Source organism: Schistocerca piceifrons, chromosome 1 (assembly GCF_021461385.2).
Source record: "Schistocerca piceifrons isolate TAMUIC-IGC-003096 chromosome 1, iqSchPice1.1, whole genome shotgun sequence".
Classification (NCBI taxonomy): Eukaryota; Metazoa; Arthropoda; class Insecta; order Orthoptera; family Acrididae; genus Schistocerca; species Schistocerca piceifrons.
In genome coordinates, this window is record NC_060138.1 from 430,278,736 (window position 1) to 430,305,773 (window position 27,038).

Here is a 27,038-nt window from a genome sequence, read left to right on the forward strand (position 1 = left end):
ACTGAAGAAAAGCTAATTTTGTGTCATATGGCCAATTATTTTTACATGATTACTGTGTGAGACTGGGATAAGTGTGCATTATTATATTGTAATTTCAATAATGTTCTTTTTGTTCTGATGCACTGTTCATGTGCTGGAAGAAGCAAGATGATTGCTGCATCTGGCTTATAACAACAATATACAGGAGGTCAAGCAGTCAGAACTTGTGAGTGGGATTCCAGGGAAGACATTAAATGACAAAACTGGAAATTTGGTCAAAGAAAGAGAATATATTTTTGTGTGTGGAATACAAGGGGCACATCTAGGAAGGAAGTTACCAGGTTTAGGCCAGTCTCGGAGGATGAATAACTAAATAACTGGGTAGCAGAAGGGGAAGTGGTTCATGTTATGATGGTGGCTGGTCATGGGTGCAGAGCCTCCGGCTCTGTCTCCCAAGAAAGACATCTGTTCTGCTCGAGGTCTGAACCACGAGAGAACTGTATCTACAGAGCGCTCGAGAGTCCACACACATTACTTGCATCCTATGGACGCTATTGGCTAAAACTGATGGCATGGATTCATAAGTAATTTCAGCAGAGGGCTGAGGGCTCTCTTGTCAGCAGCTTTAACTGGACAGAACCACCTCGGTTCTGAAAGGCAGGCAACTTGTGCTACAGAGGCACAGTGGAAGGTGCTACGGGAAAAAACTTGTAAAGATTTGACTTGGGCCTTTGAAATAATATTTTGTAAACCAATTCACTAAGATATTCCTTAACTGGCTGCCAACATGTACATTCCTTCCCCATTTCAGAGGTGTGGTGACTCATATTGTCCACAAAAGGGTGTCAATCACTTCTGGGAAAGGCAGTTTGCTCAAATAGGAGCCTTAATGATATGGGAGGGATGTGTTACAATATTTCATTCAGTGTAAGTGGGAGTGGGAGATGAAGAAGCTTGCACAGGATAGAGTGGCATGGAGAGCTGCATCAAACCAGTCTCAGGACTGAAGACCACAACAACAACAAGTGGGAATGGACTTACATGTAGTCAAATTAAGCAAATTTTCTGTAGATATACAACATCTCTTGTAATAATTGAAGTCATCATCACCCAGATAATCAGTTCTTAAATGAAGTTACACTATTGCCAGAAAACTTCACAAAAGAAGAATGAATTGTTAAGGTTTCTGTTAGGTTGAGGAGAAAAGAATCTGTTATTAATTTGCTGCCGCAGTACTAAGGTCAGAGTCATAGAAAGTAGATGCTGGCCAAACTGGATAGCACAGCACTGGTCTTGTAAGGGTTTACAGTGCCCCTAGAAATTTTAATTGTTTGTAATGTCTGGCAAATATTAATATCATTGCTACAAAATGGAACTAATATCAAAATGTAAAATGCATCAACAACATGACAGAATGCTTAATTATATAGTAATCAAAGTATTTGGGTCGAAAACCTAATAAAGCAGCTTATTGCAGAAGATTAAAACCTGGTGTGAGTTAGCACTGGATTAAGTAAATTTGAAAAAGACTAATAACCTAAATAAAATATTGCTATGTCTTCTGAATATTTATGCGGGTAATAGTTACACAAAGTTGCACAGGCTACAAAGTATTAAGATAATTTCAATAAAATGTAGAATGCAGTTAGCAAGTTGAAGAAATGATGTATCTTGAATCACATGAAACTTGTATCTGCATTAACCTATGTTAAAATACAAAGTACAAAGCCTTTTCTTAAACCAACAAAATAGTGGAATTATACATGAAATCAGGGGATAACAAAGGCTACACGTCGAAACTCATGAATATCTAATATTAACATTCTACCTACTGAATTTAAATGCCTTATATCACCTCACAGAGTAACAGTCCTACAAAACATGACACACTATTATAATGTCACAATTTAATATGAACATTTTTATTAGTGAAATGACAGTCTGACACTGTGCGATATATGTAGGAATCCAAGACACTATAATCTTGCAGAGAGTACAAACAAGACTATCCTCTCTTATTTATATATAATTTTTTGTTATTAGGAATGATATATATTCCGGCACTGTTCTTCACACCATTGTTCTTGTTGAGATTATCTTGGAACTACTAAACCTCTATAGATATATTACATTGTATCAGAAGAAATAAAAGAGTTCATCTCAACTGAATAATAGGTGAGACTCAAAATTAATTATTATTCTACAATTACATTCTCATAAGTTCTCATAAATATCTAGAGAATTCCAGATATCTATGTTGAGGTGCATTCGGAAAGACGCTGTAGACATAGCAAATGAACCTGTGATCACACGGCGAATCTTTACAGCCTCAAGAATGTGCAATTAAATAGCATTGACAGTGCTATACCAAGATTTCGTCACTCAACATATTACGCAAATTATGAGTTTAGTTAACAGCATGTCACTTGAAAGCCAACAGTACAAATCAAATTCTTGTCAAAATAATATTCCAGCACAACATAAAACACCACAACAAATAAAATAACAATTGTTGACCGTGACAGGCAACACAAGAAAACAATGATTCTATATATGTAGAGATTATAAATTCTATGCTATACGAGATGTGTCTAATAAATGAGAGAGAGGTGAGGAAAAGTTCAGTGAAATCTAGTCATCAAACACAATTTATGTGTAAAGACATCTAGACCCATTCATGTATCATTGATATAGAGTGACACATTCGTTGCAATTCTCAACACTGAAGACCTCGATGTTGTTTTTCCTGGTTTTTATGGTCATCCATGCTCAAATGAGGAGGCAAGGGTACTCTTTTCCAGTGTTGAGAACTGTAATGAAACATAGTTAACATTACACATTAACTACAAAACGAGACACACTATGGCATACTTAGGAGTACACAGTAAGAGGAGGGAGTGAGAGAGAGAGAGAGAGAGAGAGAGAGACAGTGAAATATAATACCTAAGTCAAAATTACTTAGTAGTGACAACTGGAAAAATTGTAGCATAAACTAGCTAGAGCAGCTGATGAGCTATCACTGCTTCAATTTGGATACATTATTGGAAATGGCCATTGCAGCCAAATAATAGTGAAAATTGCAGAAAAGCAAAAGAAAAGATATGCCTGTTCATTTAAAAACAATTTTAAATTTCTTCATGGGATAGTAATCCTTATGCATATTTTTCATGTAAATAAATTTGTCATAGCTGAGGCAAATGAAAATTAACAAGGTTGAAATGTACCCAAGTTGTGGTCTGGACAGTTAAGAACTTTCCAGTCACTACACAGTCATGACTTATACTCATTAACAGTAGAAAACACATTCTCCTTTGAATTTGTATCAAATTCCCAGAATCACAAAATCAAATCATCAGCACGTATCACCTCATTACATCACAATTATATATATAAAAAAAAGAGAAGGCGAAAGTACTTGAGGGGACAGATCTTTAGTAAATCATTAATATCCATTATCTTATGTAAGAACATTGCCCGTTATCTCATCATAACCATCATACCACTCTATGTCCCTTTTGCAGGAAACACATGAAAAATTACTAATTCTCATTATCTAATGAGGTAAAGTGTAAAAATACATCAGGAATTTTAAGATCTCATCACAATGCACTGTATATTTGCACGAGATCTAGTACTCACGATAACACACAGACTTAATATTTTCTCAGTAGCGTCACTCAGCCACAGTGTTCTATAAACCACTTACAATAACTATTAACAAACTAATCTCTATGACTAAAATTAAAACTAGAAAAACTGAAGGACAAGACTACAGACGGCACTTGTTGGATTATCAGTTGCTAATGAGGATCAGTTACAAACTTATATTTTTCTCTAAAATGACAAAGTTCAAGAAAAATATTGGTCTTGTCAACTGCTCTTAGAGTTTACAGTTCTCAGAGTATTTGGGTGCCATCATTGGCATAACATAAGCTTGTAAAACAAAGTTATAGGCAAAGTGAAACACACAGGCAAAACTTTAGAAAAGGTAAATAAAATGTGTTCCACCATGACAAAAAACTAACAGTATCGATGTCCTGTTTGTAAAACTTTGCACAAAGGAAGGAAGAGACTGTACTGAGTTTATAATCAGTTCATAACACAGGAAAAGATACGCAACTAGACTGTGGTTCTGTGTGACAAAAGCACATGTACTGTTTGTAAAAAAGTAGTTCCGACTGACGAGAAGATCTGAGGCTTGCACGGCGGGGAAGAAGAAACGCTTGAGGGGTAGGAGGGGAAGAGCACTGCAGGGCACGGGTGTGATGGGTGCAAAAGACAACAGGTGAGGGGGTAGGGGATGAAGGAGTGTAGATGCAGTAATGGTGCAGAAGAGGGGAAATCAATGACGAATCTAAAAAGAGCTTGAAGTAAGCTTATGTATTTTAAAGCACAACTGGTGATATGTTCCAACGGAATGATGCTAAATGCGCGTAAAAACAGAGGAAGACAATACTGTCTGACAGCAAGTTAAACACCAATAACAACCAGTATAGAGCAGTGCCAAACTTGTATGTAGTCTGCAGTTTAAACTACTCCAAAATCATTGATTCAGCTGGAAACTCACTGCATGGTAAAATGAATCTTGATTAACAGTTCTGCTGTGACCTCTTGGGGCAGCAGCATAAATCAGACCACTTAACATCACTAAGTCATCTTCTCTCACACAGTTAATAACATAATTAGTATTCATTGTATCCTCCTCAGCTTCTTCAACAAAACATTATCTGTACAACAGAAACAACATCACTTAAAACAACTGACACAAGAATTCTTGCCTGCACATAATTACCTTCAACCACTTTAACAACAGGACCTCTTGCCTGCTCACAAATAATCTCAGTAAAACAACCACATACATTTCTTTATATCAACAAAACTTCACTGCCCTCTGGGGGATAACAGCCAGAAGTCATCATATGCTCTCTTGTCAGCTTAACAGGTATACAATGCATCTATTCTTTTTCATCATTATTATTGTTATTACAATAGATCACTTAATACAGCATTGATTCTCACACTGAGTTAACCAGTCGAGCAACTACTGCTTACAAAAAACAGAAAAAGAATCAAAGATTGGGAAAAACAATGTAGAGAGACGAGAAAGAAGAGAGAGGGAAGGCAGAAAAAATTCAGTCCTTTCATTCCGCAGTCTGGTGTGTCACACAGCATCCGATTGGTTTCGACAACACAAGTGCTAATTGTGTAATTACGACTCTGTATGTGCTTGGTAGTAGTAGTAGCAGCAGCAGCAGCAGCTTTATTCATCTGTAGATCTCTTTTTACAAGGATATAATATAAACTCCCCCCCATGAACCATGGACCTTGCTGTTGGTGGGGAGGCTTGCATGCCGCAGCGATACAGATAGCCGTACAGTAGGTGCAACCACAACGGAGGGGTATCTGTTGAGAGGCCAGACGAACGTGTGGTTCCTGAAGAGGGGCAGCAGCCTTTTCAGTAGTTGCAGGGGCAACAGTCTGGATGACCGACTGATCTGGCCTTCTAACACTAACCAAAACGGCCTTGCTGTGCTGGTACTGTGAGGGGGTGAAAGCAAGGGGAAACTACAGCTGTAATTTTTCCCGAGGGCATGCAGCTTTACTCTATGGTTAAATGATGATGGTGTCCTCTTGGATAAAATATTCCGTAGGTAAAATAGTCCCCCATTCAGATCTCCGGGCGGGGACTACTCAAGAGGATGTCGTTATCAGGAGAAAGAAAACCGGCGTTCTACGGATCGGAGCGTGGAATGTCAGATCCCTTAATCAGGCAGGTAGGTTAGAAAATTTAAAAAGGGAAATGGATAGGTTAAAGTTAGATATAGTGGGAATTAGTGAAGTTCGGTGGCAGGAGGAACAAGACTTCTGGTCAGGTGACTACAGGGTTATAAACACAAAATCAAATAGGGGTAATGCAGGAGTAGGTTTAATAATGAATAGGAAAATAGGAATGCGGGTAAGCTACTACAAACAGCATAGTGAATGCATTATTGTGGCCGAGATAGATACGAAGCCTACGCCTACCACAGTAGTACAAGTTTATATGCCGACTAGCTCTGCAGATGACGAAGAAATTGACGAAATGTATGATGAAATAAAAGAAATTATTCAGATAGTAAGGGAGACGAAAATTTAATAGTCATGGGTGACTGGAATTCGTCAGTAGGAAAAGGGAGAGAAGGAAACATAGTAGGTGAATATGGATTGGGGGTAAGAAATGAAAGAGGAAGCCTGGTAGAATTTTGCACAGAGCATAACTTAATCATAGCTAACACTTGGTTCAAGAATAATAAAAGAAGGTTGTTACATGGAAGAAGCCTGGAGATACTGACAGGTTTCAGATAGATTATATAATGGTAAGACAGAGATTTAGGAACCAGGTTTTAAATTGTAAGACATTTCCAGGGGCAGATGTGGACTCTGACCACAATCTATTGGTTATGAACTGTAGATTGAAACTGAAGAAACTGCAAAAAGGTGGGAATTTAAGGAGATGGGACCTGGATAAACTGACTAAAGCAGAGGTTGTACAGAATTTCATGGAGAGCATAAGGGAACAATTGACAAGGAGGGGGGAATGAAATACAGTAGAAGAAGAATGGGCAGCTTTGTGGGATGAAGTAGTGAAGGCAGCAGAGGATCAAATAGGTAAAAAGACAAGGGCTAGTAGAAATCCTTGGGTAACAGAAGAAATATATAATTTAATTGATGAAAGGAGAAAATATAAAAATGCAGTAAATGAAGCAGGCAAAAACAAATACAAGCGTCTCAAAAATGAGATCAACAGGAAGTGCAAAATGGCTAAGCATGGATGGGTAGAGGACAGATGTAAGGATGTAGAGGCTTATATTACTAGAGGTAAGATAGATACTGCCTACAGGAAAATTAAAGAGACCTTTGGAGAAAAGAGAACCACTTGTATAAATATCAAGAGCTCAGATGGAAACCCAGTTCTAAGCAAAGAAGGGAAAGCAGAAAGGTGGAAGGAGTATATAGAGGGTCTATACAAGGGCGATGTACTTGAGGACAATATTATGGAAATGGAAGAGGGTGTAGATGAAGATGACACGGGAGATATGATACTGCGTGAAGAATTTGACAGAGCACTGAAAGACCTGAGTCGAAACAAGGCCCCGGGAGTAGACAACATTCCATTAGAACTACTGACAGCCTTGGGAGAGCCAGTCCTGACTAAACTCTACCATCTGGTGAACAAGATGTATGAGCCAGGCGAAATATCCTCAGACTTCAAGAAGAATATAATAATTCCAATCCCAAAGAAAGCAGGTGTTGACAGATGTGAAAATTACCGAACTATCAGTTTAATAAGTCACGGCTGCAAAATACTAACGCGAATTCTTTACAGACGAATGGAAAAACTAGTAGAAGCTGACCTCGGGGAAGATCAGTTGAGCTTTTGACAATGTTGACTGGAATACTCTCTTTCAAATTCTGAAGGTGGCAGGGGTAAAATACTGGGAGCGAAAAGCTATTTACAATTTGTACAGAAACCAGATGGCAGTTATAAGAGTCAAGGGACACGAAAGGGAAGCAGTGGTTGGGAAGGGAATGAGACAGGGTTGTAGCCTATCCCTGATGTTATTCTATCTGTATATTGAGCAAGCAATGAAAGAAACAAAAGAAAAATTTGGAATAGGTATTAAAATCCATGTAGAAGAAATAAAAACTTTGAGGTTCCCCAATGGCATTGTAATTCTGTCAGGGACAGCAAAGGACTTGGAAGAGCAGTTGAACAGAATGGAGAGTGTCCTGAAAGGAGGGTATAAGATGAACATCAACAAAAGCAAAACAAGGATAATGGAATGTAGTCGAATTAAGTCGGGTGATGCTGAAGGAATTAGATTAGGAAATGAGACACTTACAGTAGTAAAGTAGTTTTGCTATTTGGGGAGCAAAATAACTGATGATGGTCGAAGTAGAGAGGATATAAAATGTAGACTGACAATGGCAAGGAAAGCATTTCTGCAGAAGAGAAATTTGTTAATATCGAGTATAGATTTAAGTGTCAGGAAGTCGTTTCTGAAAGTATTTGTATGGAGTGTAGCCATGTATGGATATGAAACATGGGCGATAAGTAGTTTGGACAAGAAGACAATTGAAGCTTTCGAAATGTGGTGCTACAGAAGAATGCTTAAGATTAGATGGGTAGATTACATAACTAATGAGGAAGTACTGAATAGGATTGGGGAGAAGAGAAGTTTGTGGCACAACTTGACTAGAAGAAGGGATCGGTTGGTAGGACAAGTTCTGAGACATGGAGGGATCACCAATTGAGTATTGGAGGGCAGTGTGGAGGGTAAAAATCATAGAGGGGGACCAAGAGATGAATACACTAAGCAGATTCAGAAGGATGTAGGTTGCAGAAGGTACTGGGAGATGAAGAAGCTTGCACAGGATAGAGTAGCATGGAGGGCTGCATCAAATCAGTCTCAGGACAGTTCCAGGATCATCAGAATCCAATGGTTAGTCAGTTTTCTTACAAGGTCTAGATGCTGATTTTGCATCTTTGCCTGGCCTTGCAATAAAAACACAATTCCATCAAAGTACAAGGATTTATTGCACCAACGATTTTGGAAACCTTGCAGATTTAGTATGGGTGCACAGGGGGTTACAAAGCCCTTAAGGTGCTCACATATGTGGAGCAAGGAGCAGAAACTTACTTTCATCAGAGGACACAGAAATGATGTTCACAGGAAAAAGGAAAGAAAGTAGAGTGGATCAAGACACAAAAACAAAATAAAATTTCATGAACGGCTGGGAGACTGTGTTGTCAAACACATTTTACAAGCTGCAGATACCTGTAGATTAATTGAAAGCTCTCAAGGATGTACCTTAAGAAACTTTTCGTCACAACAAATAAGCATGACATACTTCAACAACAGAGTTTAAAACAAGTATAAGAAATCCACTACAGTACATAGGTTCTGTGGAAGTATGTTTTAAAATTAAACAGGCATTAACTACCCAGCCAACATACATCTGAAGTGCTTCTCTAGGTACATGTTACACCTTCATCATACCTCCCAATAACTATACTCACAAAAGTCTAAAATTCGAACCCTTCTTGTAATTAAAGACACATCCATTCAAAAGGCAATACTAAATTTATACTTAAATCACTCTCTACATTCTTTTTGGAACAAATGGCTGCAGTGCCTCAGTACATGTAAACACTTACAGTACAGTCATCACATCGCAATGCTCAGAATGCGGCGACAATGACGGAGTGGTGGCTGAGGGCCGTACATATCTGGTACCCACATAGCAGAGGCATGGGCAGCGTGGTGGCTGGTTGCGTGGTGCCAAAAGTATGTGCCCCGGGCATTTAGGTCAGGACCCTGATGCAGGTGGCAGCAGGAGATTGACTGGTGGTGAGTGTGGGGTGGCACATAGCTAGTTGGCAGCAACAGCAGATATCTCGACCTGTGGATGGTGGCGAGGCTTCATGGCCTGTCACATTGCATTCAGTGAACGGGCAGCATCAGTGGGTGACACAGGTGGTGGGCGGTGACAGCAGCAGTATAGCCATGAGTAACGCACCCGAGCTCTCAGTTCCCATGCACGCTATTGGCTAAAACTGATGGCATGGATTCACAAGTAATTTCAACAGAGCCCTGAGGGGCTCTCTTGTCAGCAGTGTTAACTGGACAGAGCTGCTTCGATTCTGAAAGGCAGGCAGCTTGTGTCACATTGACACAGCAAAGTTTCTGTGGACGAAAACTTGTAAAGATTTGACTTGGGCCTTTGAAATAAAATGTTTTAAACCAATCCCTTAAATTATTCCTTGACTTACTGCCACTCTGCAAATGCCGTTCAGTGTATGTTTTCCCATGGTTACCAATACTTTCTGCCTCTTTTAATTAATTTATCTCTGAAAGGAGCTGCACTTCACTCAGTATGTTCTTACATGGCAATGAATATGTTACAGCAGAAAGCCTGTCTCATATATTAGATAATAGATGTATGCAATATAACTAAAATACATTGATAGTTCATGTTTGTTGTTTTGTTTTTGCAGGTAGTAAAGAAAAAACCCAAACCAGAAGAAGAAAATAGCAAGTTGTTCAAAGGGGAACCAGAACCACCTCCACTGTATGTTAACTTATTTCCTCTGGTCAACTATAACAAAAAAAAACTTCTTTTTAGAATAAAAATTTTGTTTTGCTTGGTGCATTCTCAACTGTTTCGGTGAGATAAATTTCTGTAATAGAATGGATCGTAGATCAAAGATTAAAAGCATTACAGTTTTAGAAGGGATAGAAAACAGCAGATCTCATATTTTTTCTGTAAGAATGATCATACAGAATCATCAAGAAAAAGGAAAATACTTTATCCTCATTTCCTTAGTTGTGATGGGGTACAGACATATGAAATCCGAGAATAGATCTGTGCCATATGCCACAATTAATCATGTGAAAAAGCTATATGAACACTACAAGAATAGTATTGAAAGAGATTATGGGTATTTGGAATGGTTTCAGTTGCAGGACGTGCAGTATACTTCTACTAATTTCATTCATCATTATAATGGTAAAGTAATTAAGATAATCAAGAGATCTGCTAATAACAGTGAGGTTAATACATTTTGCCTTAACAACTGCAGTTGTAATATAGGATGAAAATGAAGCTGAGTTAAACTGAACTCAAATGCAAGCTATTTGCTCTCAAAATAATCAATTCCAAAATAGTAGTTTCCCTGTTAGTTGCTGAACATCTGTATTAATATCACTTTGAAACATGGAACAAGTATATCAGTTCTGTTATCTTGACAGTATAGTAACTGCAGTTTACTGACCATCTGCAGTGTAGAAAATATGAGAACCACCTCCCTTTAAACCCTTTGTGTGTTAATTTTAATTGCTTTACAAACTAATGAGTATTTTAAGCACAAAATAATAGGCATCACAATTATCGTTTACAAATATTGGTTAAAGCCAAGGAATTAAACATAAGCTCTAGAGATGCAGTTCCCCTACTCAACTTTTATTTGAATTGGACTCTTTCAAATTAGTACCCAAACGAATTTAACCAACAATATATCATCAAGATATGATGCTGTATCCTGTTGTGTTACTGATTGCCCATTGCTTTATGGAATTACTATTTTTATGGTGTTTTTGAGCAAACTCTAAATCTGGCCATTGATTTGTTTTGTAGAGCTGTGTCAGATAGCACGTATACAAATGGGGGTTCTGCAAGAGCTCTTTTGTGTGGTGCCCAGTGTTGATGTAAAATGTTGGCTTCTAGCCTGTTACAAACAAAACTACTTTTAAAGCAAAATTTTGCATGCCCTTTCAATAGAGTGCTCCTAAATTAGTCTAATGCTACATTCATTTTACCAGTTAGTATTAACAGGTTCAGTAAAACATGAAGAATAACAAGTACTCCACCAGCAATAAGACTGCTGTTGTCCATGTTGAATGCTACCACCATTCAGCTGCACTTCTCAGTTGCTGCTAGAATATGGGTTAACTGTCCCTGTTAATAAACATTGATAATGCAAATGTCACACGAGACTTATTTTTGAGACCGTTCTATCAAATGGGCATGTAAAATTCTGCTTTAAAAGTAATTTTGTTTGCAGCATAAACAAATGGAAGCTTTATGTCAGCACTGGACATCACATGAAGACATGATGAGCTGTATTTGTGTGGTCTCTCTCCAGCTACACATTGCAAAAATGAAATTGCAAATATCTACGAAAACACCAGAGAACATGTGCCTGGCAGCTCTAACGAGGGATGCCTTGTGTGTGTCTGGGTGGGGGGGTGGGGGGGGGGGGGGGGGGGGGGGGGAGTGTGCGGGCACACTGCAGCAAATGAATCATTCAACATTATAACTAACAAAAAGCAAATTTTACAGCAATACAAAAAGAATTGTTTGCTTATCTGGCTGGGCTTCCTTGATGCAGGCACTATATGTCTGTTAAAATCCAATTTTTGTAACAGTTGATATATACGGGTGCTTACAATAAGCTTGAAAAATAACACTATTTCCTGTATGAATAACTTTGCATCATTGCAGTTCCAATGTTGTATTGCTGAAACACACTGGTTTTGCTGTGTTACTCATTGAAGAAATAGGAGCTTCATTTTGTTTGGCAAAAGTTTATCATACAAGGTAGGAAAACCTGAAATTTTAAATGGGAGCAGATTCCTTTTCCCTGTAATTGTCAGCTCTTTGTATTGCTTTGATAAATCCACGGTTGCAGAATGTTATATTTTTTTCTTCCCCATAGTGTAGTAGAGTCATCAGAACAAATTTGTAGCCAGATGTACTCTGTATTTCCGAATAAACCTCTGTTGAACCCTTGGTCTAATGTGCTAAGATCCCTGATATCCTCTGGTTCCATCCTTGCAGACAAGGTATCCATTGTCCTTGGTGTTTGCAATATTGGAATCCAATCTCCTACTGATATAAATGAAAGGATTTTATTCCTCTCTACAGTGACAAAATTTCTATCTCATATTTGGGGACTATGCCCTGTTGTAAGAAATTTCTGGTCTACGGCAGTGAAATGTTTATCGATGATCAGATTTTGGAAAAGGAAATTATCCACTAGTTGTTCTGTGTAAAACAGTCAAACTAGGTTATAAGATTCCAAACCTCACTATCATTGAGCTGATAAATGTGTAAGATTGTACTTCAGAGTGTACAGAGATATCTCTGCTGACCCTCAACTGGCAGGGCTTTCATGCCAAAAATTTATGAAAACACTGTTACTACCAGTATTATGTATTGCCATGTTATAGTAAGCATATTGTCATTAATAAAATATGGAAAAGTTATTCCACTGTGGACAGAAAAGTATTTGCCGAAGATTACCATGCAAAGGCACAAATTTACCCATTGTTTAGCTTATTCCAGTGTCAGCAGCAAGCATTTTGTATGCTGCATCAGCCCAAGCGTGATGAAGTTCACGTTCTTTTTTGGCAGAATCTGTCCTAAACATCTGAATGTATAGTTTGTCCCAGTATGAACATACAGCTGACCTCACCACACAAAATTTCAATAAAACTCACTCTGTACATATTTTGTTCATATTTAGTTCAGGGTACTTTTGGAAGAGGGCATACATTTTGTGCATGCACAGACCTGAACTTTAATAACAACCAACTACAGGTGGTCAGAACACACATCAAACTTGCTTGTTACTTGCGACCGTAGCAGTTCCCCAGGATTTGGGTTACTAGTAACTCATGGCTCAAGTACAAGAGGCATACTCATAGCGGAAGGAAAATAGATGAAATGTGACAATGAATAGTGTGTAATGGAAACAGCACATATTAAATGTACTCATTTAAAGAGAACAATATTTCATTGTCATAATATTTTGATCTTTCCATTGTCTTCCCCTCTTGCTTACAAACATCTGTATGTCTGCTACAGTACATTATTTCATTGTCATAATATTTTGATCTTTCAATTGTCTTCCCCTCGTGCTTACAAACATCTGTTTGTCTGCTACAGTCATATTCAATTTATGAAGTTATTTTATGACTGATCACTGAATATTCTTAAAGACGTGATTTGGAAATAATGTGTCATATCCTCTCTTGGGCACTAAATGTACTCTAAAAGACTGCAAGAATGACTTCAGTCGTTTGTTCTGTTGAGTATAGCTCCCCACCATGTTTGCTTACCACTTCAAAATAATGGCACAAATTTTTCAGAACTAGAGGACAGAAAAAAACAAAGGTGGTAACAATATGCTTATTATTCCCGTAGTGGTTCTAAGTTGACACTTGGTGGGCAGTTACATCAGTAAGTAAGAAATAACATTTAAATTTTCTGAGGAAATCAAAGTAAGCCTTTTCTAAACACAGTATCAAAATCTCTTTTATGTTCCAGTTTCCATTTTACCTTTTCATTTAAATTGACTTATGGCATTATCCCTGAATATTTGTAATAAAGTTTTTAGCTTTACATGGAACTGAGATGACTTAAGGATGATGAACCAGAGAACTGTATCAGCATTGTAGCATGTGAATGTTCAGAAACTTCGAGATATGAAAATAACCTTAGGCTCCGTCATTCCAGGTGTTAGTAAGGGTGCACAAGGGAAATTAAATGGTAGCATATTTTGAATAAAATTAAACAACTAGTAGTTTGAAATTATCCCAGCTGGAACAATCCTTGCTTATTGTGAGCGATCAGAAGAATACATCACGTCTGTTAACTTCCATAGAATGTCCATGATTGTAGCACTGAGATGCTTCTTTATTGTGATAGCACTGTGACAAACGCCACTCTAGTGTCAACGATTCTTATGAGCACAGTGGGATCTCACAGGCTCGTTGTGCCAGGTACCTATCACTGGCTCCTGTCACATTCCATTTCATGGCAACGAGTATGCGACATTGCACAATGAGCTTGTGAGTTAGTCTGAAGGCTGAGATGAGATGACTGGCTCTATGAATTAACATTTTTATTCCTGGAGCACTGATTTTCTTGCTTTGGAAATGGTTCAGTGCGTGTATAAGGCCTGTGTGAATGTTTTGCTCTTCTGTCTTCAAGGGACAAATTCTCCTTAATTTGCAGATCAAAATTTGTGACTCTATGAAGTGTAATATTAAAAATAATATAAATTGTCTTTTGCCAAATGTGTACCTTACCTATTTTGTATTAGAAAGCCAAAGTCTTGTCTGCTGTCATAGTCAAGTGGGTCAAATCTCCGAAAGAGCTTCACATTATCGTTTCTTGATAAATTTCATCATGAAAACTAACAGTGGCGAGCTCTTTTCATAGAAAAGAATGAAATTCCAATTCTAATATTTTGAACGTTTTTCACAAAATCTGCAGTATTTAAGCTTACATTGGAATGAAAATCATAAGAAGACCCTGAATTATGTTCAAAATTTCCAGTTCCAGTTAGGTGTTAAATTACTATATTAGAACATTGCAAATATTCAGCACACACAACTTTTTGGCTGCACAAATTACGAGAAACTTTATTATGCCTTTTACAAAATACACCAATTGCAACGCATGCTCATGCTGAATGAAAGCACTAGAACTATAACCAATTTCAAATTCTTGTAGTAAGGAGATAAGATTATAATTTTAACTTCAAAAATGTCTAATCAGATTTCATATTCCAATAATTTTTGATGTGGTACTAACTGCTCATGCATTATCTTTCTTTCAGAGACACCACTCCGTAAAAAATTGTGATAAAGAAATACTTTTATTATTTCTCTGAGAGAACATATAAGCACTTTGATTTATACTGTAAGACTTTTTTTGTATCACTGGCGCTTGAATGATTTTGGTTAACCTCTTTATCATTTTAATCTTTGCCACATTAGAAGAAATATTTTGACATTAAAATTGCATTTGTGGTAAGAAATATAAGATTTTTTTTCTATTTTCTAAAACTGGACACAGAATCCTGAACCATTTTATGTATTTATTTATTTATTTATTTATTTATAATATTAATGGCCTTCAAATGTAGTGGCCAGCTCAATGTCAAGTGATGGCTTTGTCATCAGACAACATCTGTGGTCCATGTTCTCTGCTGTTATCCCAGTTATCTCAAGTGGTGTAATAGGTGTGGTACATAATATTACAATCTCCTTAATATACATTACAAAATACAAATTATGTGATAAAAATACCTGGTGAGATCTGTAGACCGAGGTGATATCTCACTCTCACCTGGCACTGACCTTTAGTTTTCAAGGAGAAGATTTGTTGACTTTAGGGACTGTGATGAGGGGAACACACTGGTTCCATAGATATTCATCACTGTCTGTGGTGGAACTTTCCAGGTTTCTCTGTGGCCACTAAGTTTTCTTCATGAGATGAGCATTGGGTTATCAGTATGCATCAAACAAATAAGTGTGATCTCAGATAAAGCCCCAAGGATGTCTGCACGGGCTGCGAATAAAATACCAGTATCTGGTATGTTTCTTGGACCACAGGCATAGAACTTAGAAAATATTTTACATTCTTCAGAAATTAAGAGGTTATCTTGCATAAGTCAGAAAATGCTGCATGATTGGAGAGAAGCAAATACTGACATTATAAATGGAATGTTCTAATTTTAATGAAAGTGTTACCGTGTGTGTTCCAGAAGAACAATATCAACTGTAAATTGCAAGGAACTAACAAAAAGATAGTTGATCTAAGCCATATTACAATTGTAATAAACAAAAATTATGTTTGCTTTACTACTACTATTAATAATGATGATGATAATAATAATAGTAATAAGTTATTATGTAGGTGATTTCATATGTCTATGGGCTAGGAATTATATTGCATGACATTGAAAACAAATTTTCTTGATCATTTCTTGTGCACCCAGTGTTGTGTAGCAATGTTTCACTTTGCACAGTTGGTTGCTACTGACTTATTTATACTAATACTTTTTACCCCAAAGGAATGCATACCAGTTATTCCTAAAGGGCTTTATGGCTGATGCTTCTCACATCCCTTTGGAAAATCGTGAGAAAGAAGCTCCTCGGTATTGGCAGATGCTCCCAGCAGCTGACAAGGAAAAACATCGAAAGAAGCTCAATGATATCAAGCAGAAATACATAAAAGATTATGAAAAATTTCTTAAGGTAATAATCCATGTTCTCTTTAACAGTATGCGACCACAGAAATTATTGTATAATATTGCCTCAGGATGCTCTGCGTGAATGTTGTTATAATTTTCTGTTATGCATTAGAGACTGTATGCTATAAAGATAATCTAATACATAATTAGACTAAAGTTTGAAGTTAAAGAAGAAAGGGGGGAAATATTTTTAACTATATATCTTAAAAGGAATCAATCAGTCTTCAGGAACAATTAGAAGGATACAACATTGACACGTCAGTAAAATAACCTCTGTAGCATTGATTTAAGAATGTTCTCTATTATATGGTATTATTTGTGACACTTTCTCACAAACTACAGGCTTTAAGGATCAATAAAGAGCAAATGAACTCTTGTGTCATCCTATAATTCAGCTTGTTAATGGCCGAAATGTGTGGTATGGAGTTTCTGTACAAGAAGTGCACATTACCTCTCTATAATTCAAAACGTCATTGACAGTTTGAAAATGTTTCTGTTCAGAATTGTTGAGGCTCTGGTGGTCATTTGCTGACATATTACCTGTTGGCTTTCATCTCAGTATCTTCAGCTGATGTTTATTGATGTTTCTGACATTTCACCAGCACAAGTGGCTGGTTTTGTCAGAGGTTCCCCCCATTGCTGATGGCGGACTTGGCATCAAGCAATACATCAGTATTTCTGTTGTTTATAGTCATCATCATTCATAAAGGCTAGAGTGATTTTTGAAAGATTTTTAATTATTTAAAAAGTAGCTCTTGTGTATTGGGGGTTCATTTTCATCAAGTTTCTGAATACCTATTAAGTCTCCGTGTGCCTACAAACAATTTTCAATTTCTTACTATAATCTCTCTTCCAGTAGTGAACAGATGGAGCATCTGTAACATCAGGACAGGCAATATTAATCTACCTTCAAGCTGCTTTTATTTAATAAATTAAAAAAGACTGATTCTTTAAGATGTCTTACCTTCAGAACCTTCAGTTTTGAAAACCATCCAAGCTTCCCATCAAATGTAAATGCCAACAAACTTGAGGCTTTAAATTGAGAATAATATCCTACAGCTGTAACTGTAATTCAGATTAAACAGAATTAAAAACAGAATGAACCAACACAGTTTTGCTCATAACTGGTAACTTACGAATACCTCTGACAGCTCCTGCAGTGTGACTTATCCCTGTATTGGAAGACACTACACCCTATCTATACAACAGATTACTTAGTTAATACAGAACTCGTGAAAAGACTGAAAAAAAGTAAATATGAAACTTACAGATTTAATAGACCATCATTGTTTAGTGACAAACACTTGTAAATTTTTTTTTTTTTTTAATTACATGTATTGATTATTTTGTGTGATGCTGCTCAAATGATGACTCGATGTATGAGTTTGGATTTTCTGACCAAGTCATTTTATTGTCTCTCTTGTTTGCTTCTTATTACTTCACACTACGTAGTTTTGTTTTCACAAGAGTTTTTTTCCTCAACTTGCATTACAATTTTTGGTATAGAACTTTATTTCCTCTCAAAAATAATGAAAAAAAAAGAGAGCCCAAAAATGTTTATAGTCTTGTATTGTAACACACAATTATCTGATGTTTTTTGAATTTGCAGTACAAAGTGACATTTTAAGATGTAGCAACTTCTTATATTTCCTAAAATACACACTGAACAGCAGTTTACATCATATACATTAATGTTGACAGAAGTTAATAATTTGTGAAGGATAATGTCCTTTAAGACCCGGTTTTTCGGCACACTCTTTGTCCCTCTGTGTGAAGTTTGTCATCACTCTCTCCAACATGTTTTGGCATGTAACACAAGTGTCTCTCTCAGTAGCATCCTTTAACTGAAGCACAGTACATGGCTTATTGATATACACTTTGTTCTTGAGGAAACCTCAGAGTGGGGCAACCAGTCAACAACTCTTCTGTTGGATATGACTTTCCATGGAAACAAATTCCTTACTTTGGCCGTACACATATTCAAACTTGGAGCTGTTACAGCATCTTACTGAAACCAAACATTTATAAGATTTATTCCAAGGTGATGAAGTTCCAGAACCAGAAATTCATGCAACATAGTCAAAAACCACTCAGACTTACAGTGATGGCTCTCCCATTTTCTTCATAGAAATAATGCACTATGACACCAGATTTCCCTAATCTAGCCCACACTGTAACTTGTGTCGCAGTGCAGTGAGTGCTGGTGCAGTTGGTGAGGGTTGTTCCAGAACCAATAACGGCAGTTTTGTTTGATACCTCTACCATGTAGGAAAAAATGAGCTTCATCTGATGTTAAAATCACAATCCCACATTCTTCGGCTCAATATAAAACAGGTCTCACGAAAGTTCTCAACCCATAGCGGAATGGTATTGCAGGCTGGAGCTGCATCATTACATGGAATGTAATAATAATTCATATTATTGAGGAAAAAGACCTTTTTTCACAAAGTGCCTGGCATCCAGTGCAATTTGGTCTATCAGTTACTCATATGATTTTGAACGCATCCCTGTTGGTTTTTGAACAAATTCTAAGTTGATTTCTGAATGAATTATAAGTTGATTTTTGAACGCGTTCATAGTGTACATGATGTCTCTACCAGGGGAATCCCCGTCGCATCTAGAATTAACTTTCCTGCAGACAAAAGGGGACGGGTCTATACGGGCTGAGTGGAATAAAGTCAAACGGGTGAATGCCAATCGCTTTTTATGCGGTTGACTAGGTTTGTAAATTATCAGCGTTGTTATAATTACTAGCGAATTCCATAGATTCAGACTACCAGAGTGGAAATAAACGACTAACAGGAATAACAGGCAACAAAGATTACGTATTGTCTTCTCCGTGTATCCAAGAAAGTTAAATTTTGACAGAAAATCTTTGGCCAGACCACTACACTACTAAGGGCCAGTTATACAGTCCCCAGCTAGCAGCCGCTAAAGTTCTATTCTGGGAGTACCGCGGAAAACGCATTGTACGAACACGTTATAACGCCTAACCGGAGAATAAATGCGGGATAACTAAAGCGGTGATTGTGGCAGGGTTAGTGAAGTTAACCAGAGAATAAGTTTTGACACTAGCAGGAATAGTTACAGAATTAGTGATGACAAGATTGTTTGTTAGAATGAGGAAGGAGAAGAAATGGACTCTCACAAATTACGAAAGAATATGACGATTCCAAATCTATATAAAAATTTCGTACTCCTACTTTTCCATCTCAAGCTTCAGAAGCTAGAGAATATGAGTGAAATGTGGAACTATTTCCTAACATAAAACTTTTTGCTCTTAGTAGGCCTAATATCATTTGATATTGTTACTTCGTGAATTATATTCCATCGTGTTATAAAAATGACCATTTGTGTCAAAACAGTCTCGTTTATTTGGTGTGTGTAACAATTGCTCAAATATTAGGCAGGACTCTTTCATTTTATCTAGCAGACAGTGACAAAATACACGTAACCAGATCGAGGAACCACACCAGTCTTGGGTACAATTTTATTAACAGCTTTTGTAGTAGTAGACAACGACATTTCATTTTTTCATGTAGCAAAACGTTGACAAACTTCGATGAGGTAATAGAGTCTTTCCCAGAAAAGAAAGTACGCCACATAAAGTGGTGGCAAGATTACATAGGAAAAAAGCTAGGACTCATGGATTGAAGAAATGTGTACTGCCTTGCTTGTCTCTTGTCTTTACTCGTTTTATGTATCCTATATTTAATTTTATGTCACACATAACAGCAAGTTACTAGCTAATTGGCAGTAAAGACTGCAGATTTCTGAAGAGTTCTTATTTTGCCGGTTACAAATAATCCCATCCAGTATTAATTGCGAGATTCTTTTTAAGAGGGGCAGGCTGTCAAACCGGCCAACTGGGAGCAGGAGAGACACCACAGGACATTTCAATTTCCACTGTCCTGAATATAGTTCGATGGCCCCTTTACAAAATATGGCACGTTTCAGTTCCACAGAGCGAAATACAGAGACGTGCGATAGAAGAATGCTGTGTGAAGAGGCGCAGCACTGCACTTGGCACACTTGAGACCAAATAACATGTCTTACGTTCCCTCTCCAGAAAGATGTGCGCTACAAAATTAAGGTATTTTTGAAAAGTCGATTTTTTAAAATTTTGGCGTCCTACCTCAAACGCTCGAAGGTGGGTAGCACCATTGTCTAATATTACCCCAGTTCGGAAATATCGTAGATGCGGACCTGATGCACACAGCAGTCTGAGTTGTAGTCAGGAGGTGGGTGGCCTCCACGTGACCCGTGTTTACGTTAAGTGATTTTGCTGTTTCCTCTTCGTTTATTGCTCTCACGTCAAACGAAAACAAAACGGATTTCTGTGGCCGGGAGCTAACAAGTGAATTAAAATACATTCACATAATTACGGAAGGCTGAAATGCCAGCCGAAGTGGCCCAGCGGTTCTAGGCGCTTCAGTCTGGAACCGCGCGACCACTATGGTCGCAGGTTCAAAACCTGCTTCGGGCATGGATGTATGTGATGTCCTTAGGTTAGTTAGGTTTCAGTAGTTCTAAGTTCTAGGGGACTGATGACCACAGAAGTTAAGTCCCATAGTACTCAGAGCCATTTGAACCATTTTTGTAGGCTTCTTGCATCATCGTAGCTGCGCAAGCATGGCAACGCCTGTTGTCTGGTGCTCTCTGGCAACTGCTGAAACGAATCTATTTCTAACAGGTCGCGGGAAAATATTCTGAATGGTTGTTTGAAAAGCGTTACTTTCAAACAGAATTTCCTGTTACGCAAGATGAATGTCCGATGAATTTCTTAAATCGCAGAGCGTTTGACTGTCATTCAAAAATCAAATCTTTGAGGACGACCGTTTAGAATATTTTTGAGCTCAGAAGATCAGACATTTATGTCGTTGTTAAAAATTTTACTGACACATTTGTGTGATGTATCTTAAAGTGTAACATGCGCAAAAAAGATCAATATTATGTGTGAAAGCTTAGCTTCTCTTGCAGCTTATTAATCTTAGAGACCAATATTATACGTAAAAGCTTTTCTTTTTTTGTAGCAACACTATATATATTAATTTAAACCATTACCTTTTCCTATTTGTGTGTTCGCGCCACTTAACAGTGATGTTGCTGTTGGCTGACTACATCACGTATCCTATGCTCTGAATATCCTCTGTCATTGGCTGGCGAGATCTCTTGACATGAGCTACGACTGGTTTACAAAAGCGCATCACAGTCTTTATTTCAATCCTTCGGAAACTAACATGCGGTGTTTGGTGGAATTCGAATTTATACTTTCGTGCAATACGAAAACATGCCGTGTACATTTTGCTGCACATCAGACATTTTTCCAAAACGTGGTTTTTCCTCTGAGTTTCATTTTCTAAAGTGCCAGGAAATTCTAAAATTCTACGCCGGTGTATAAAACCACAACCATTTAAAGGATTGATAAGTTTTACAATTCCGAGGAAAAGTATACTGTTACTTACCACGGAAAAAGCGTATTTTCATCCGGGAGAAAGTGTATTTTTAACCGGGAAATCCGGGAATTTTTTTTCCTCGTCCACGTATACACCCTGGTTTACTGACAAAGGCTGTGGCCAGTGCTATATGTGAGTATTTTTTAATCGTGCCTGTCTGCAACTTAATGTGCCTTCTTTACTGTAAGTAGCAATCTATCTTCTCCTACATTGTTGTTTTCCACAATCATCATAAATAGATTTATTTGCTCTCACTTCCCATGAAAAGTCAGAGAAATTCATCAGTCAGCATAGTAATTTTGTACAGTGTTACTAAACTTCATATCTGTACAGACACATATATCCTCCAAAGACCTTAAGCTCAGTAATAAGTGAATAAAACTTCATAAACCAAAACGAGGGAAAATGTATCAAATGTCCATCCTACAGCTGCGATACTGATAGCAGCAGAGATGAATTTTCACAGGTAAAGCATTTGTCAGCATATACTGTTTTGCAAGCTGCATCTAGTGCAGAACAGAGGGTAACATACTTACCACACATGGAAGGGTAAACCTCATCTGTAGTTCATCAGGTACATATTAGCCAAGTCAGTGATGACAAAAAAAGTCGAGTATTGCAAATTTTTGTGCAGTGTAAGGCAGAGTGTTACGAACAATATACTAAAAATTCTCACCGGTGGGACGTGAGCATGGCTGTGGAGGGGCATTTAAAGGTCACTTTTTTATGTTTTTCTGTAATAACTTGAAAACTTTGGCTTCTGGCAAAAATGTTTCCCAGTACAAAATTGAACTACATTAAATTTCCTAAAAAAAATTTATTATTATTGAGTTGGTGCATAAGTTTGTAGCATTTTCCACAAGTTAGATAAACACAACATATATACATAAGAAACTTCAGTCATCAATAATACATTCTCCTTCACTATTTGCAACAGTCTGCCAATGGTGGCATGACTGTTCGATTCTGCAACTGGAAAAATCACGTGATTCTGAGGTGAAGGAGATGAAGAACTCATCAAGTCATGTTTGGAGTGCATTTTGTTCAAGAAAGGAAGTTCCTTGAAGGTAATTCAATATAGAACAGAAAAGGCGAAAATCTGATGGGGCTAAATCAGATGAATAAGGAGGGTGCAGAATGAGTTCCCAACCCAACTCCTGCATCATGTTTTTTGTCAGTTTAGAGGAATATGGGCTGGTCTTGTTGTGGAGTAGCATAATTTCACACAGTTTCCTGGTTATTGTCCATGGATTGCATCTTCAGGATGCCTCAGTTGTTGACAATAAATGTCGGCAGTGATGGTTATACCTCAGGGAAGGAATTCACAGTACACCACACCATCAGTGTTCCATCGGATGCATATCTTTTGTGGATACATGCAGATCTGTGTACTGGGAGTTGCTGCTTTGTTTGGACTAAACCATTCCTTTCTTTTCCTTATGTTAACATTAAGGCACCATTTATTGAGACCAGTAATGATACAGGATATGAATGGTCAGTGTTGTTGATGAGTCAGTTGATGACGAGCAAGCAGAGATGCACATATTGGCCACCCACTGAGTTTTGTGATTTTGACTTAGAGCTTCACTTAGAGCACGAGTACTCATACAGTCAATTTTTGAATCTTCCCCTTTGCAAGCAGATGTTGCACGATGTTGGAATGATCAATAGTTCATCATGTTTGCCAGTTCTTGAGTACACTGGCGTAGATCATTGTGGATTAGTGTGTTCAAACGATCTTCGTCAAATTCCAAAAGTCTTCCTGAATGTGGAGAGTCACTAATGTCAAAATGATCCTCATTATCTAGCGTCCACAGCTCCACTTACTATCTCCATATGACAAAATGACAGTATGTAAACTCAAATAGTAACAATAAAATACAAATAAATGACAGTCTATAAATAAATCCATGGTAGCCGGAATATCAACTCAACTTGCAAAACAAAAACACTACAAACTTATGCAACACAGTAATAAAAGTAGTGTTTTAATGGTATAAAATTAATGTTTACTATTACGTGGAATGAATCGAGAACAAATATTAAATTGTGTACCACATCTAAGTGCAGGGTATTAGGAGAGGTATGTATGAGAGGTCAGAAAAGGGGAGGGAGTGGGTGGGGGCGAGGTGTTGGAAAACAGACAAGTAAGGGAAGTCAGGTTGCCAGAATGTTGTCATTCATTACTCTCCTTTGTAGATGTGCGAACCGGAGAATGAGCGGGTGAGACCTCACTCACTCTATTCCCTACTATGTCACAAAAAGCAACTACAGGGATTTCACAAAGCTATACTGACTCTTTCTCAACTCCCCTTATGAAATAGTGGTGGACAGACACTCTAGAGGGGGGGGGGGGGGGGGGGTATTTTCCACAAAGTGTGTTAGAGGGGTTGTATATTCCATGCAGTGTGTTGAATAAATATATGAGTTACTAAAAATAATGGGGAAATTGAGTCTTTGTCATCCTGTACGGCAATTGGAGTGTTCTTTCGTGAAAGTCATCTACCATCATGAGTGCTGCTTGCTTTTCAGTTTAAAAAAGAACTAACCTCCCCAACATTTCCTGTGCACAACTCCATCTAAGTAGACACTTAACTGAGCTCGTGTTTATATAGCAGAGTTATTTTTGTTTTATTATGTGAGTACTTATTTGCAGTTGTTAAGTGAGCATTTATGTAAAATACATTCCAATTAACAGTGGGTGACAAGTTCTTGTAGCGGTTCACCTCCATTATTTATTTCATTTGTTATCCTCGGTGTCGACATACTGCATTGCTGTGCTGGCTGAAAAATGGGGTTTGTAATTCCGACAGTGACTACTGTAAATAATGTAGCCGACAGGTGCACAGTTGTGTTTCACAGTACTTTAATTTCACGGTTCACGACCCCTCAGTAACATACAGTTATTTGGCCATTGCACTACTGTTTATCTTTCGATACGCCTCATTAATAGGTTGCAGGCGAACATCCACATACTGCTACAATAGTTTCCTGATGTACATCTACGAGGAGTAAAAACCTAACCACAAAGTTCACAGTTCTTGAATAATAAACAGGCAGATGTGGAAACAGACAATGTCATTGTTTTTACACACACGGCCTATTGGTGTAACACTTATTTCACTGTTAAGTCGATGTATTGTTGTTGTTCTAACCAAAACAGGTTACTCGTCTGAAACTCGACCGTGGAATGACTGTCTCATGACCAAAAATCAGGCCCTTACGTATCATCACAATAATAGGTACCGAAATTTCACGTTTTTTGATGTTTAATTTACAGAAATTACAATTAAAACTTAACTCATTTGATTAACTAAATGTGGTGTCACCGCCAGACACCACATTTGCTAGGTGGTAGCTCTAAATCGGCCGCGGTCCATTAGTACATGTCGGACCCGCGTGTCGCCACTTTCAGTGATAGCAGACCGAGCGCCACCACACGGCAGGTCTAGAGAGACTGACTAGCACTCGCCCCAGTTGTACGGACGACGTAGCTAGCGATGCACACTGACGAAGCCTCGCTCATTTGCAGAGCAGATAGTTAGAATAGCCTTCAGCTAAGTCAATGGCTACGACCTAGCAAGGCGCCATTAGCCTTACATAGCTTGTATCTAATGAGTCTCACTTGTCTCATCAAGAGCGATGTACCACAAGGATGGATTAAAGTTAAGCATTCCAGAAGCTACGTACTTTTCTTTATAGCATTCATTACGTATCCTGTTTCAGACCTCACGCCCATCTGCGTGAGCTTAGCGCGTGCCTTTCGGCTTCCTCGCATTGTGTCTAGGCTGTCTTGCCTAGACCCAACACTAAATACATCGAAAAATTGGTTCTTTTTAACAGTTTCTTCTACTGCACGAGTTAGGTCGAATTATTTGTCTAAATCATGAAATTAACATACACAGTTACGCAAACAATACTTTTGACGAAACTGTTAACTACTTTGGAATTGCCGGCCAGAGTGGCCGAGCGGTTCTAGACGCTACAGTCTGGAACCGCGCAACCACTATGGTCGCAGGTTCGAATCCTGCCTCGGACATGGATGTGTGCGATGTCCTTAGGTTAGTTAGGTTTAAGTAGTTCTAAGTTCTAGGGGACTGATGACTTGAGAAGTTATAGTGCTCAGAGCCATTTGAACTATTTTTATTTTGGAATTAATTAAGGGCTGGCTTTGCTAACATGTTTTCGAATAGAGCCAGATAGATCCTTTAAGATTACTGTTAGTTGTTCCTCCAAATGTTTATAATTAGTACAGGATTTATATTTGTTTGTAAGTCAACAATAGAATTTAAGTTATGAAACAATTATTGATTTTGCCCTATAATAAAAGATACTAACTCGGAATAGTCAAAATAAATTAGAAAAACAATTACATACATAAAACTAATCACGAAATTAGATCTAGTGTTATATTCTTTAAAACTGGGGGCCAGCCTTTCTCTTTTATGGAAATGCAAATAATATTCACCTATGTTAATGGTAATTAGTTAAAATTGAAAAAATGAATTTTAAGGAGGCAGATGGCAAAATAAGAGGGGAAGTAAAAATATCCCAGCCTGCTTCGTTACATGCGTAACTTTTAAGTGTGATGTTGTCAGTGATCTATTGCTGTTGGTGGAAAACAGATTGGCTCTGTTAAGGTCATTTACAGTGTATTGTAAAGTCTTGTAATTGTGCGATAGTCACTTAGTGGTCAATTAATGACGGACCAGAAAATTGCTGCACTTCCATCACCATTAATTGTGTTCGTTTATTTTATTTACTTCTTCATCCATAGTACAGTAGTTTCAGACATGTTAGAAATGTTATAGAAATAATATATAAAACATTAACAAAGTAGCATAGGACTAGGCGAGGATAGGGCAGGAAATTGGTCATGGTCTAATCAAGGGTATCATCCCAGCATTCACGTTAGCAACTTGAGGAAACTATGGAAAACCCAAGTCAGGCTGGCCGAATGGGTAATAAACCCCAGTCCTCCTGAATACAAATCCGTTACACTAAGACTGGTGTAG

General features: G+C 37.8%; 1 protein-coding gene across 9 annotated transcripts in view; it reads left to right on the top strand.

Annotated features, from left to right (window-relative positions):
* The window catches only part of LOC124790314 (nucleolar transcription factor 1-A-like), a 210,033-nt gene that overhangs the window by 169,848 nt on the left and 13,147 nt on the right, over positions 1-27,038 (top strand). For all 9 annotated transcript variants that reach the window (XM_047257773.1, XM_047257776.1, XM_047257782.1 and 6 more), the window contains 2 exons: positions 10,019-10,092; positions 16,388-16,571. In XM_047257773.1, the coding sequence (XP_047113729.1) occupies positions 10,019-10,092; positions 16,388-16,571 (258 nt within the window). The remainder of the gene's footprint in view (positions 1-10,018; positions 10,093-16,387; positions 16,572-27,038) is intronic.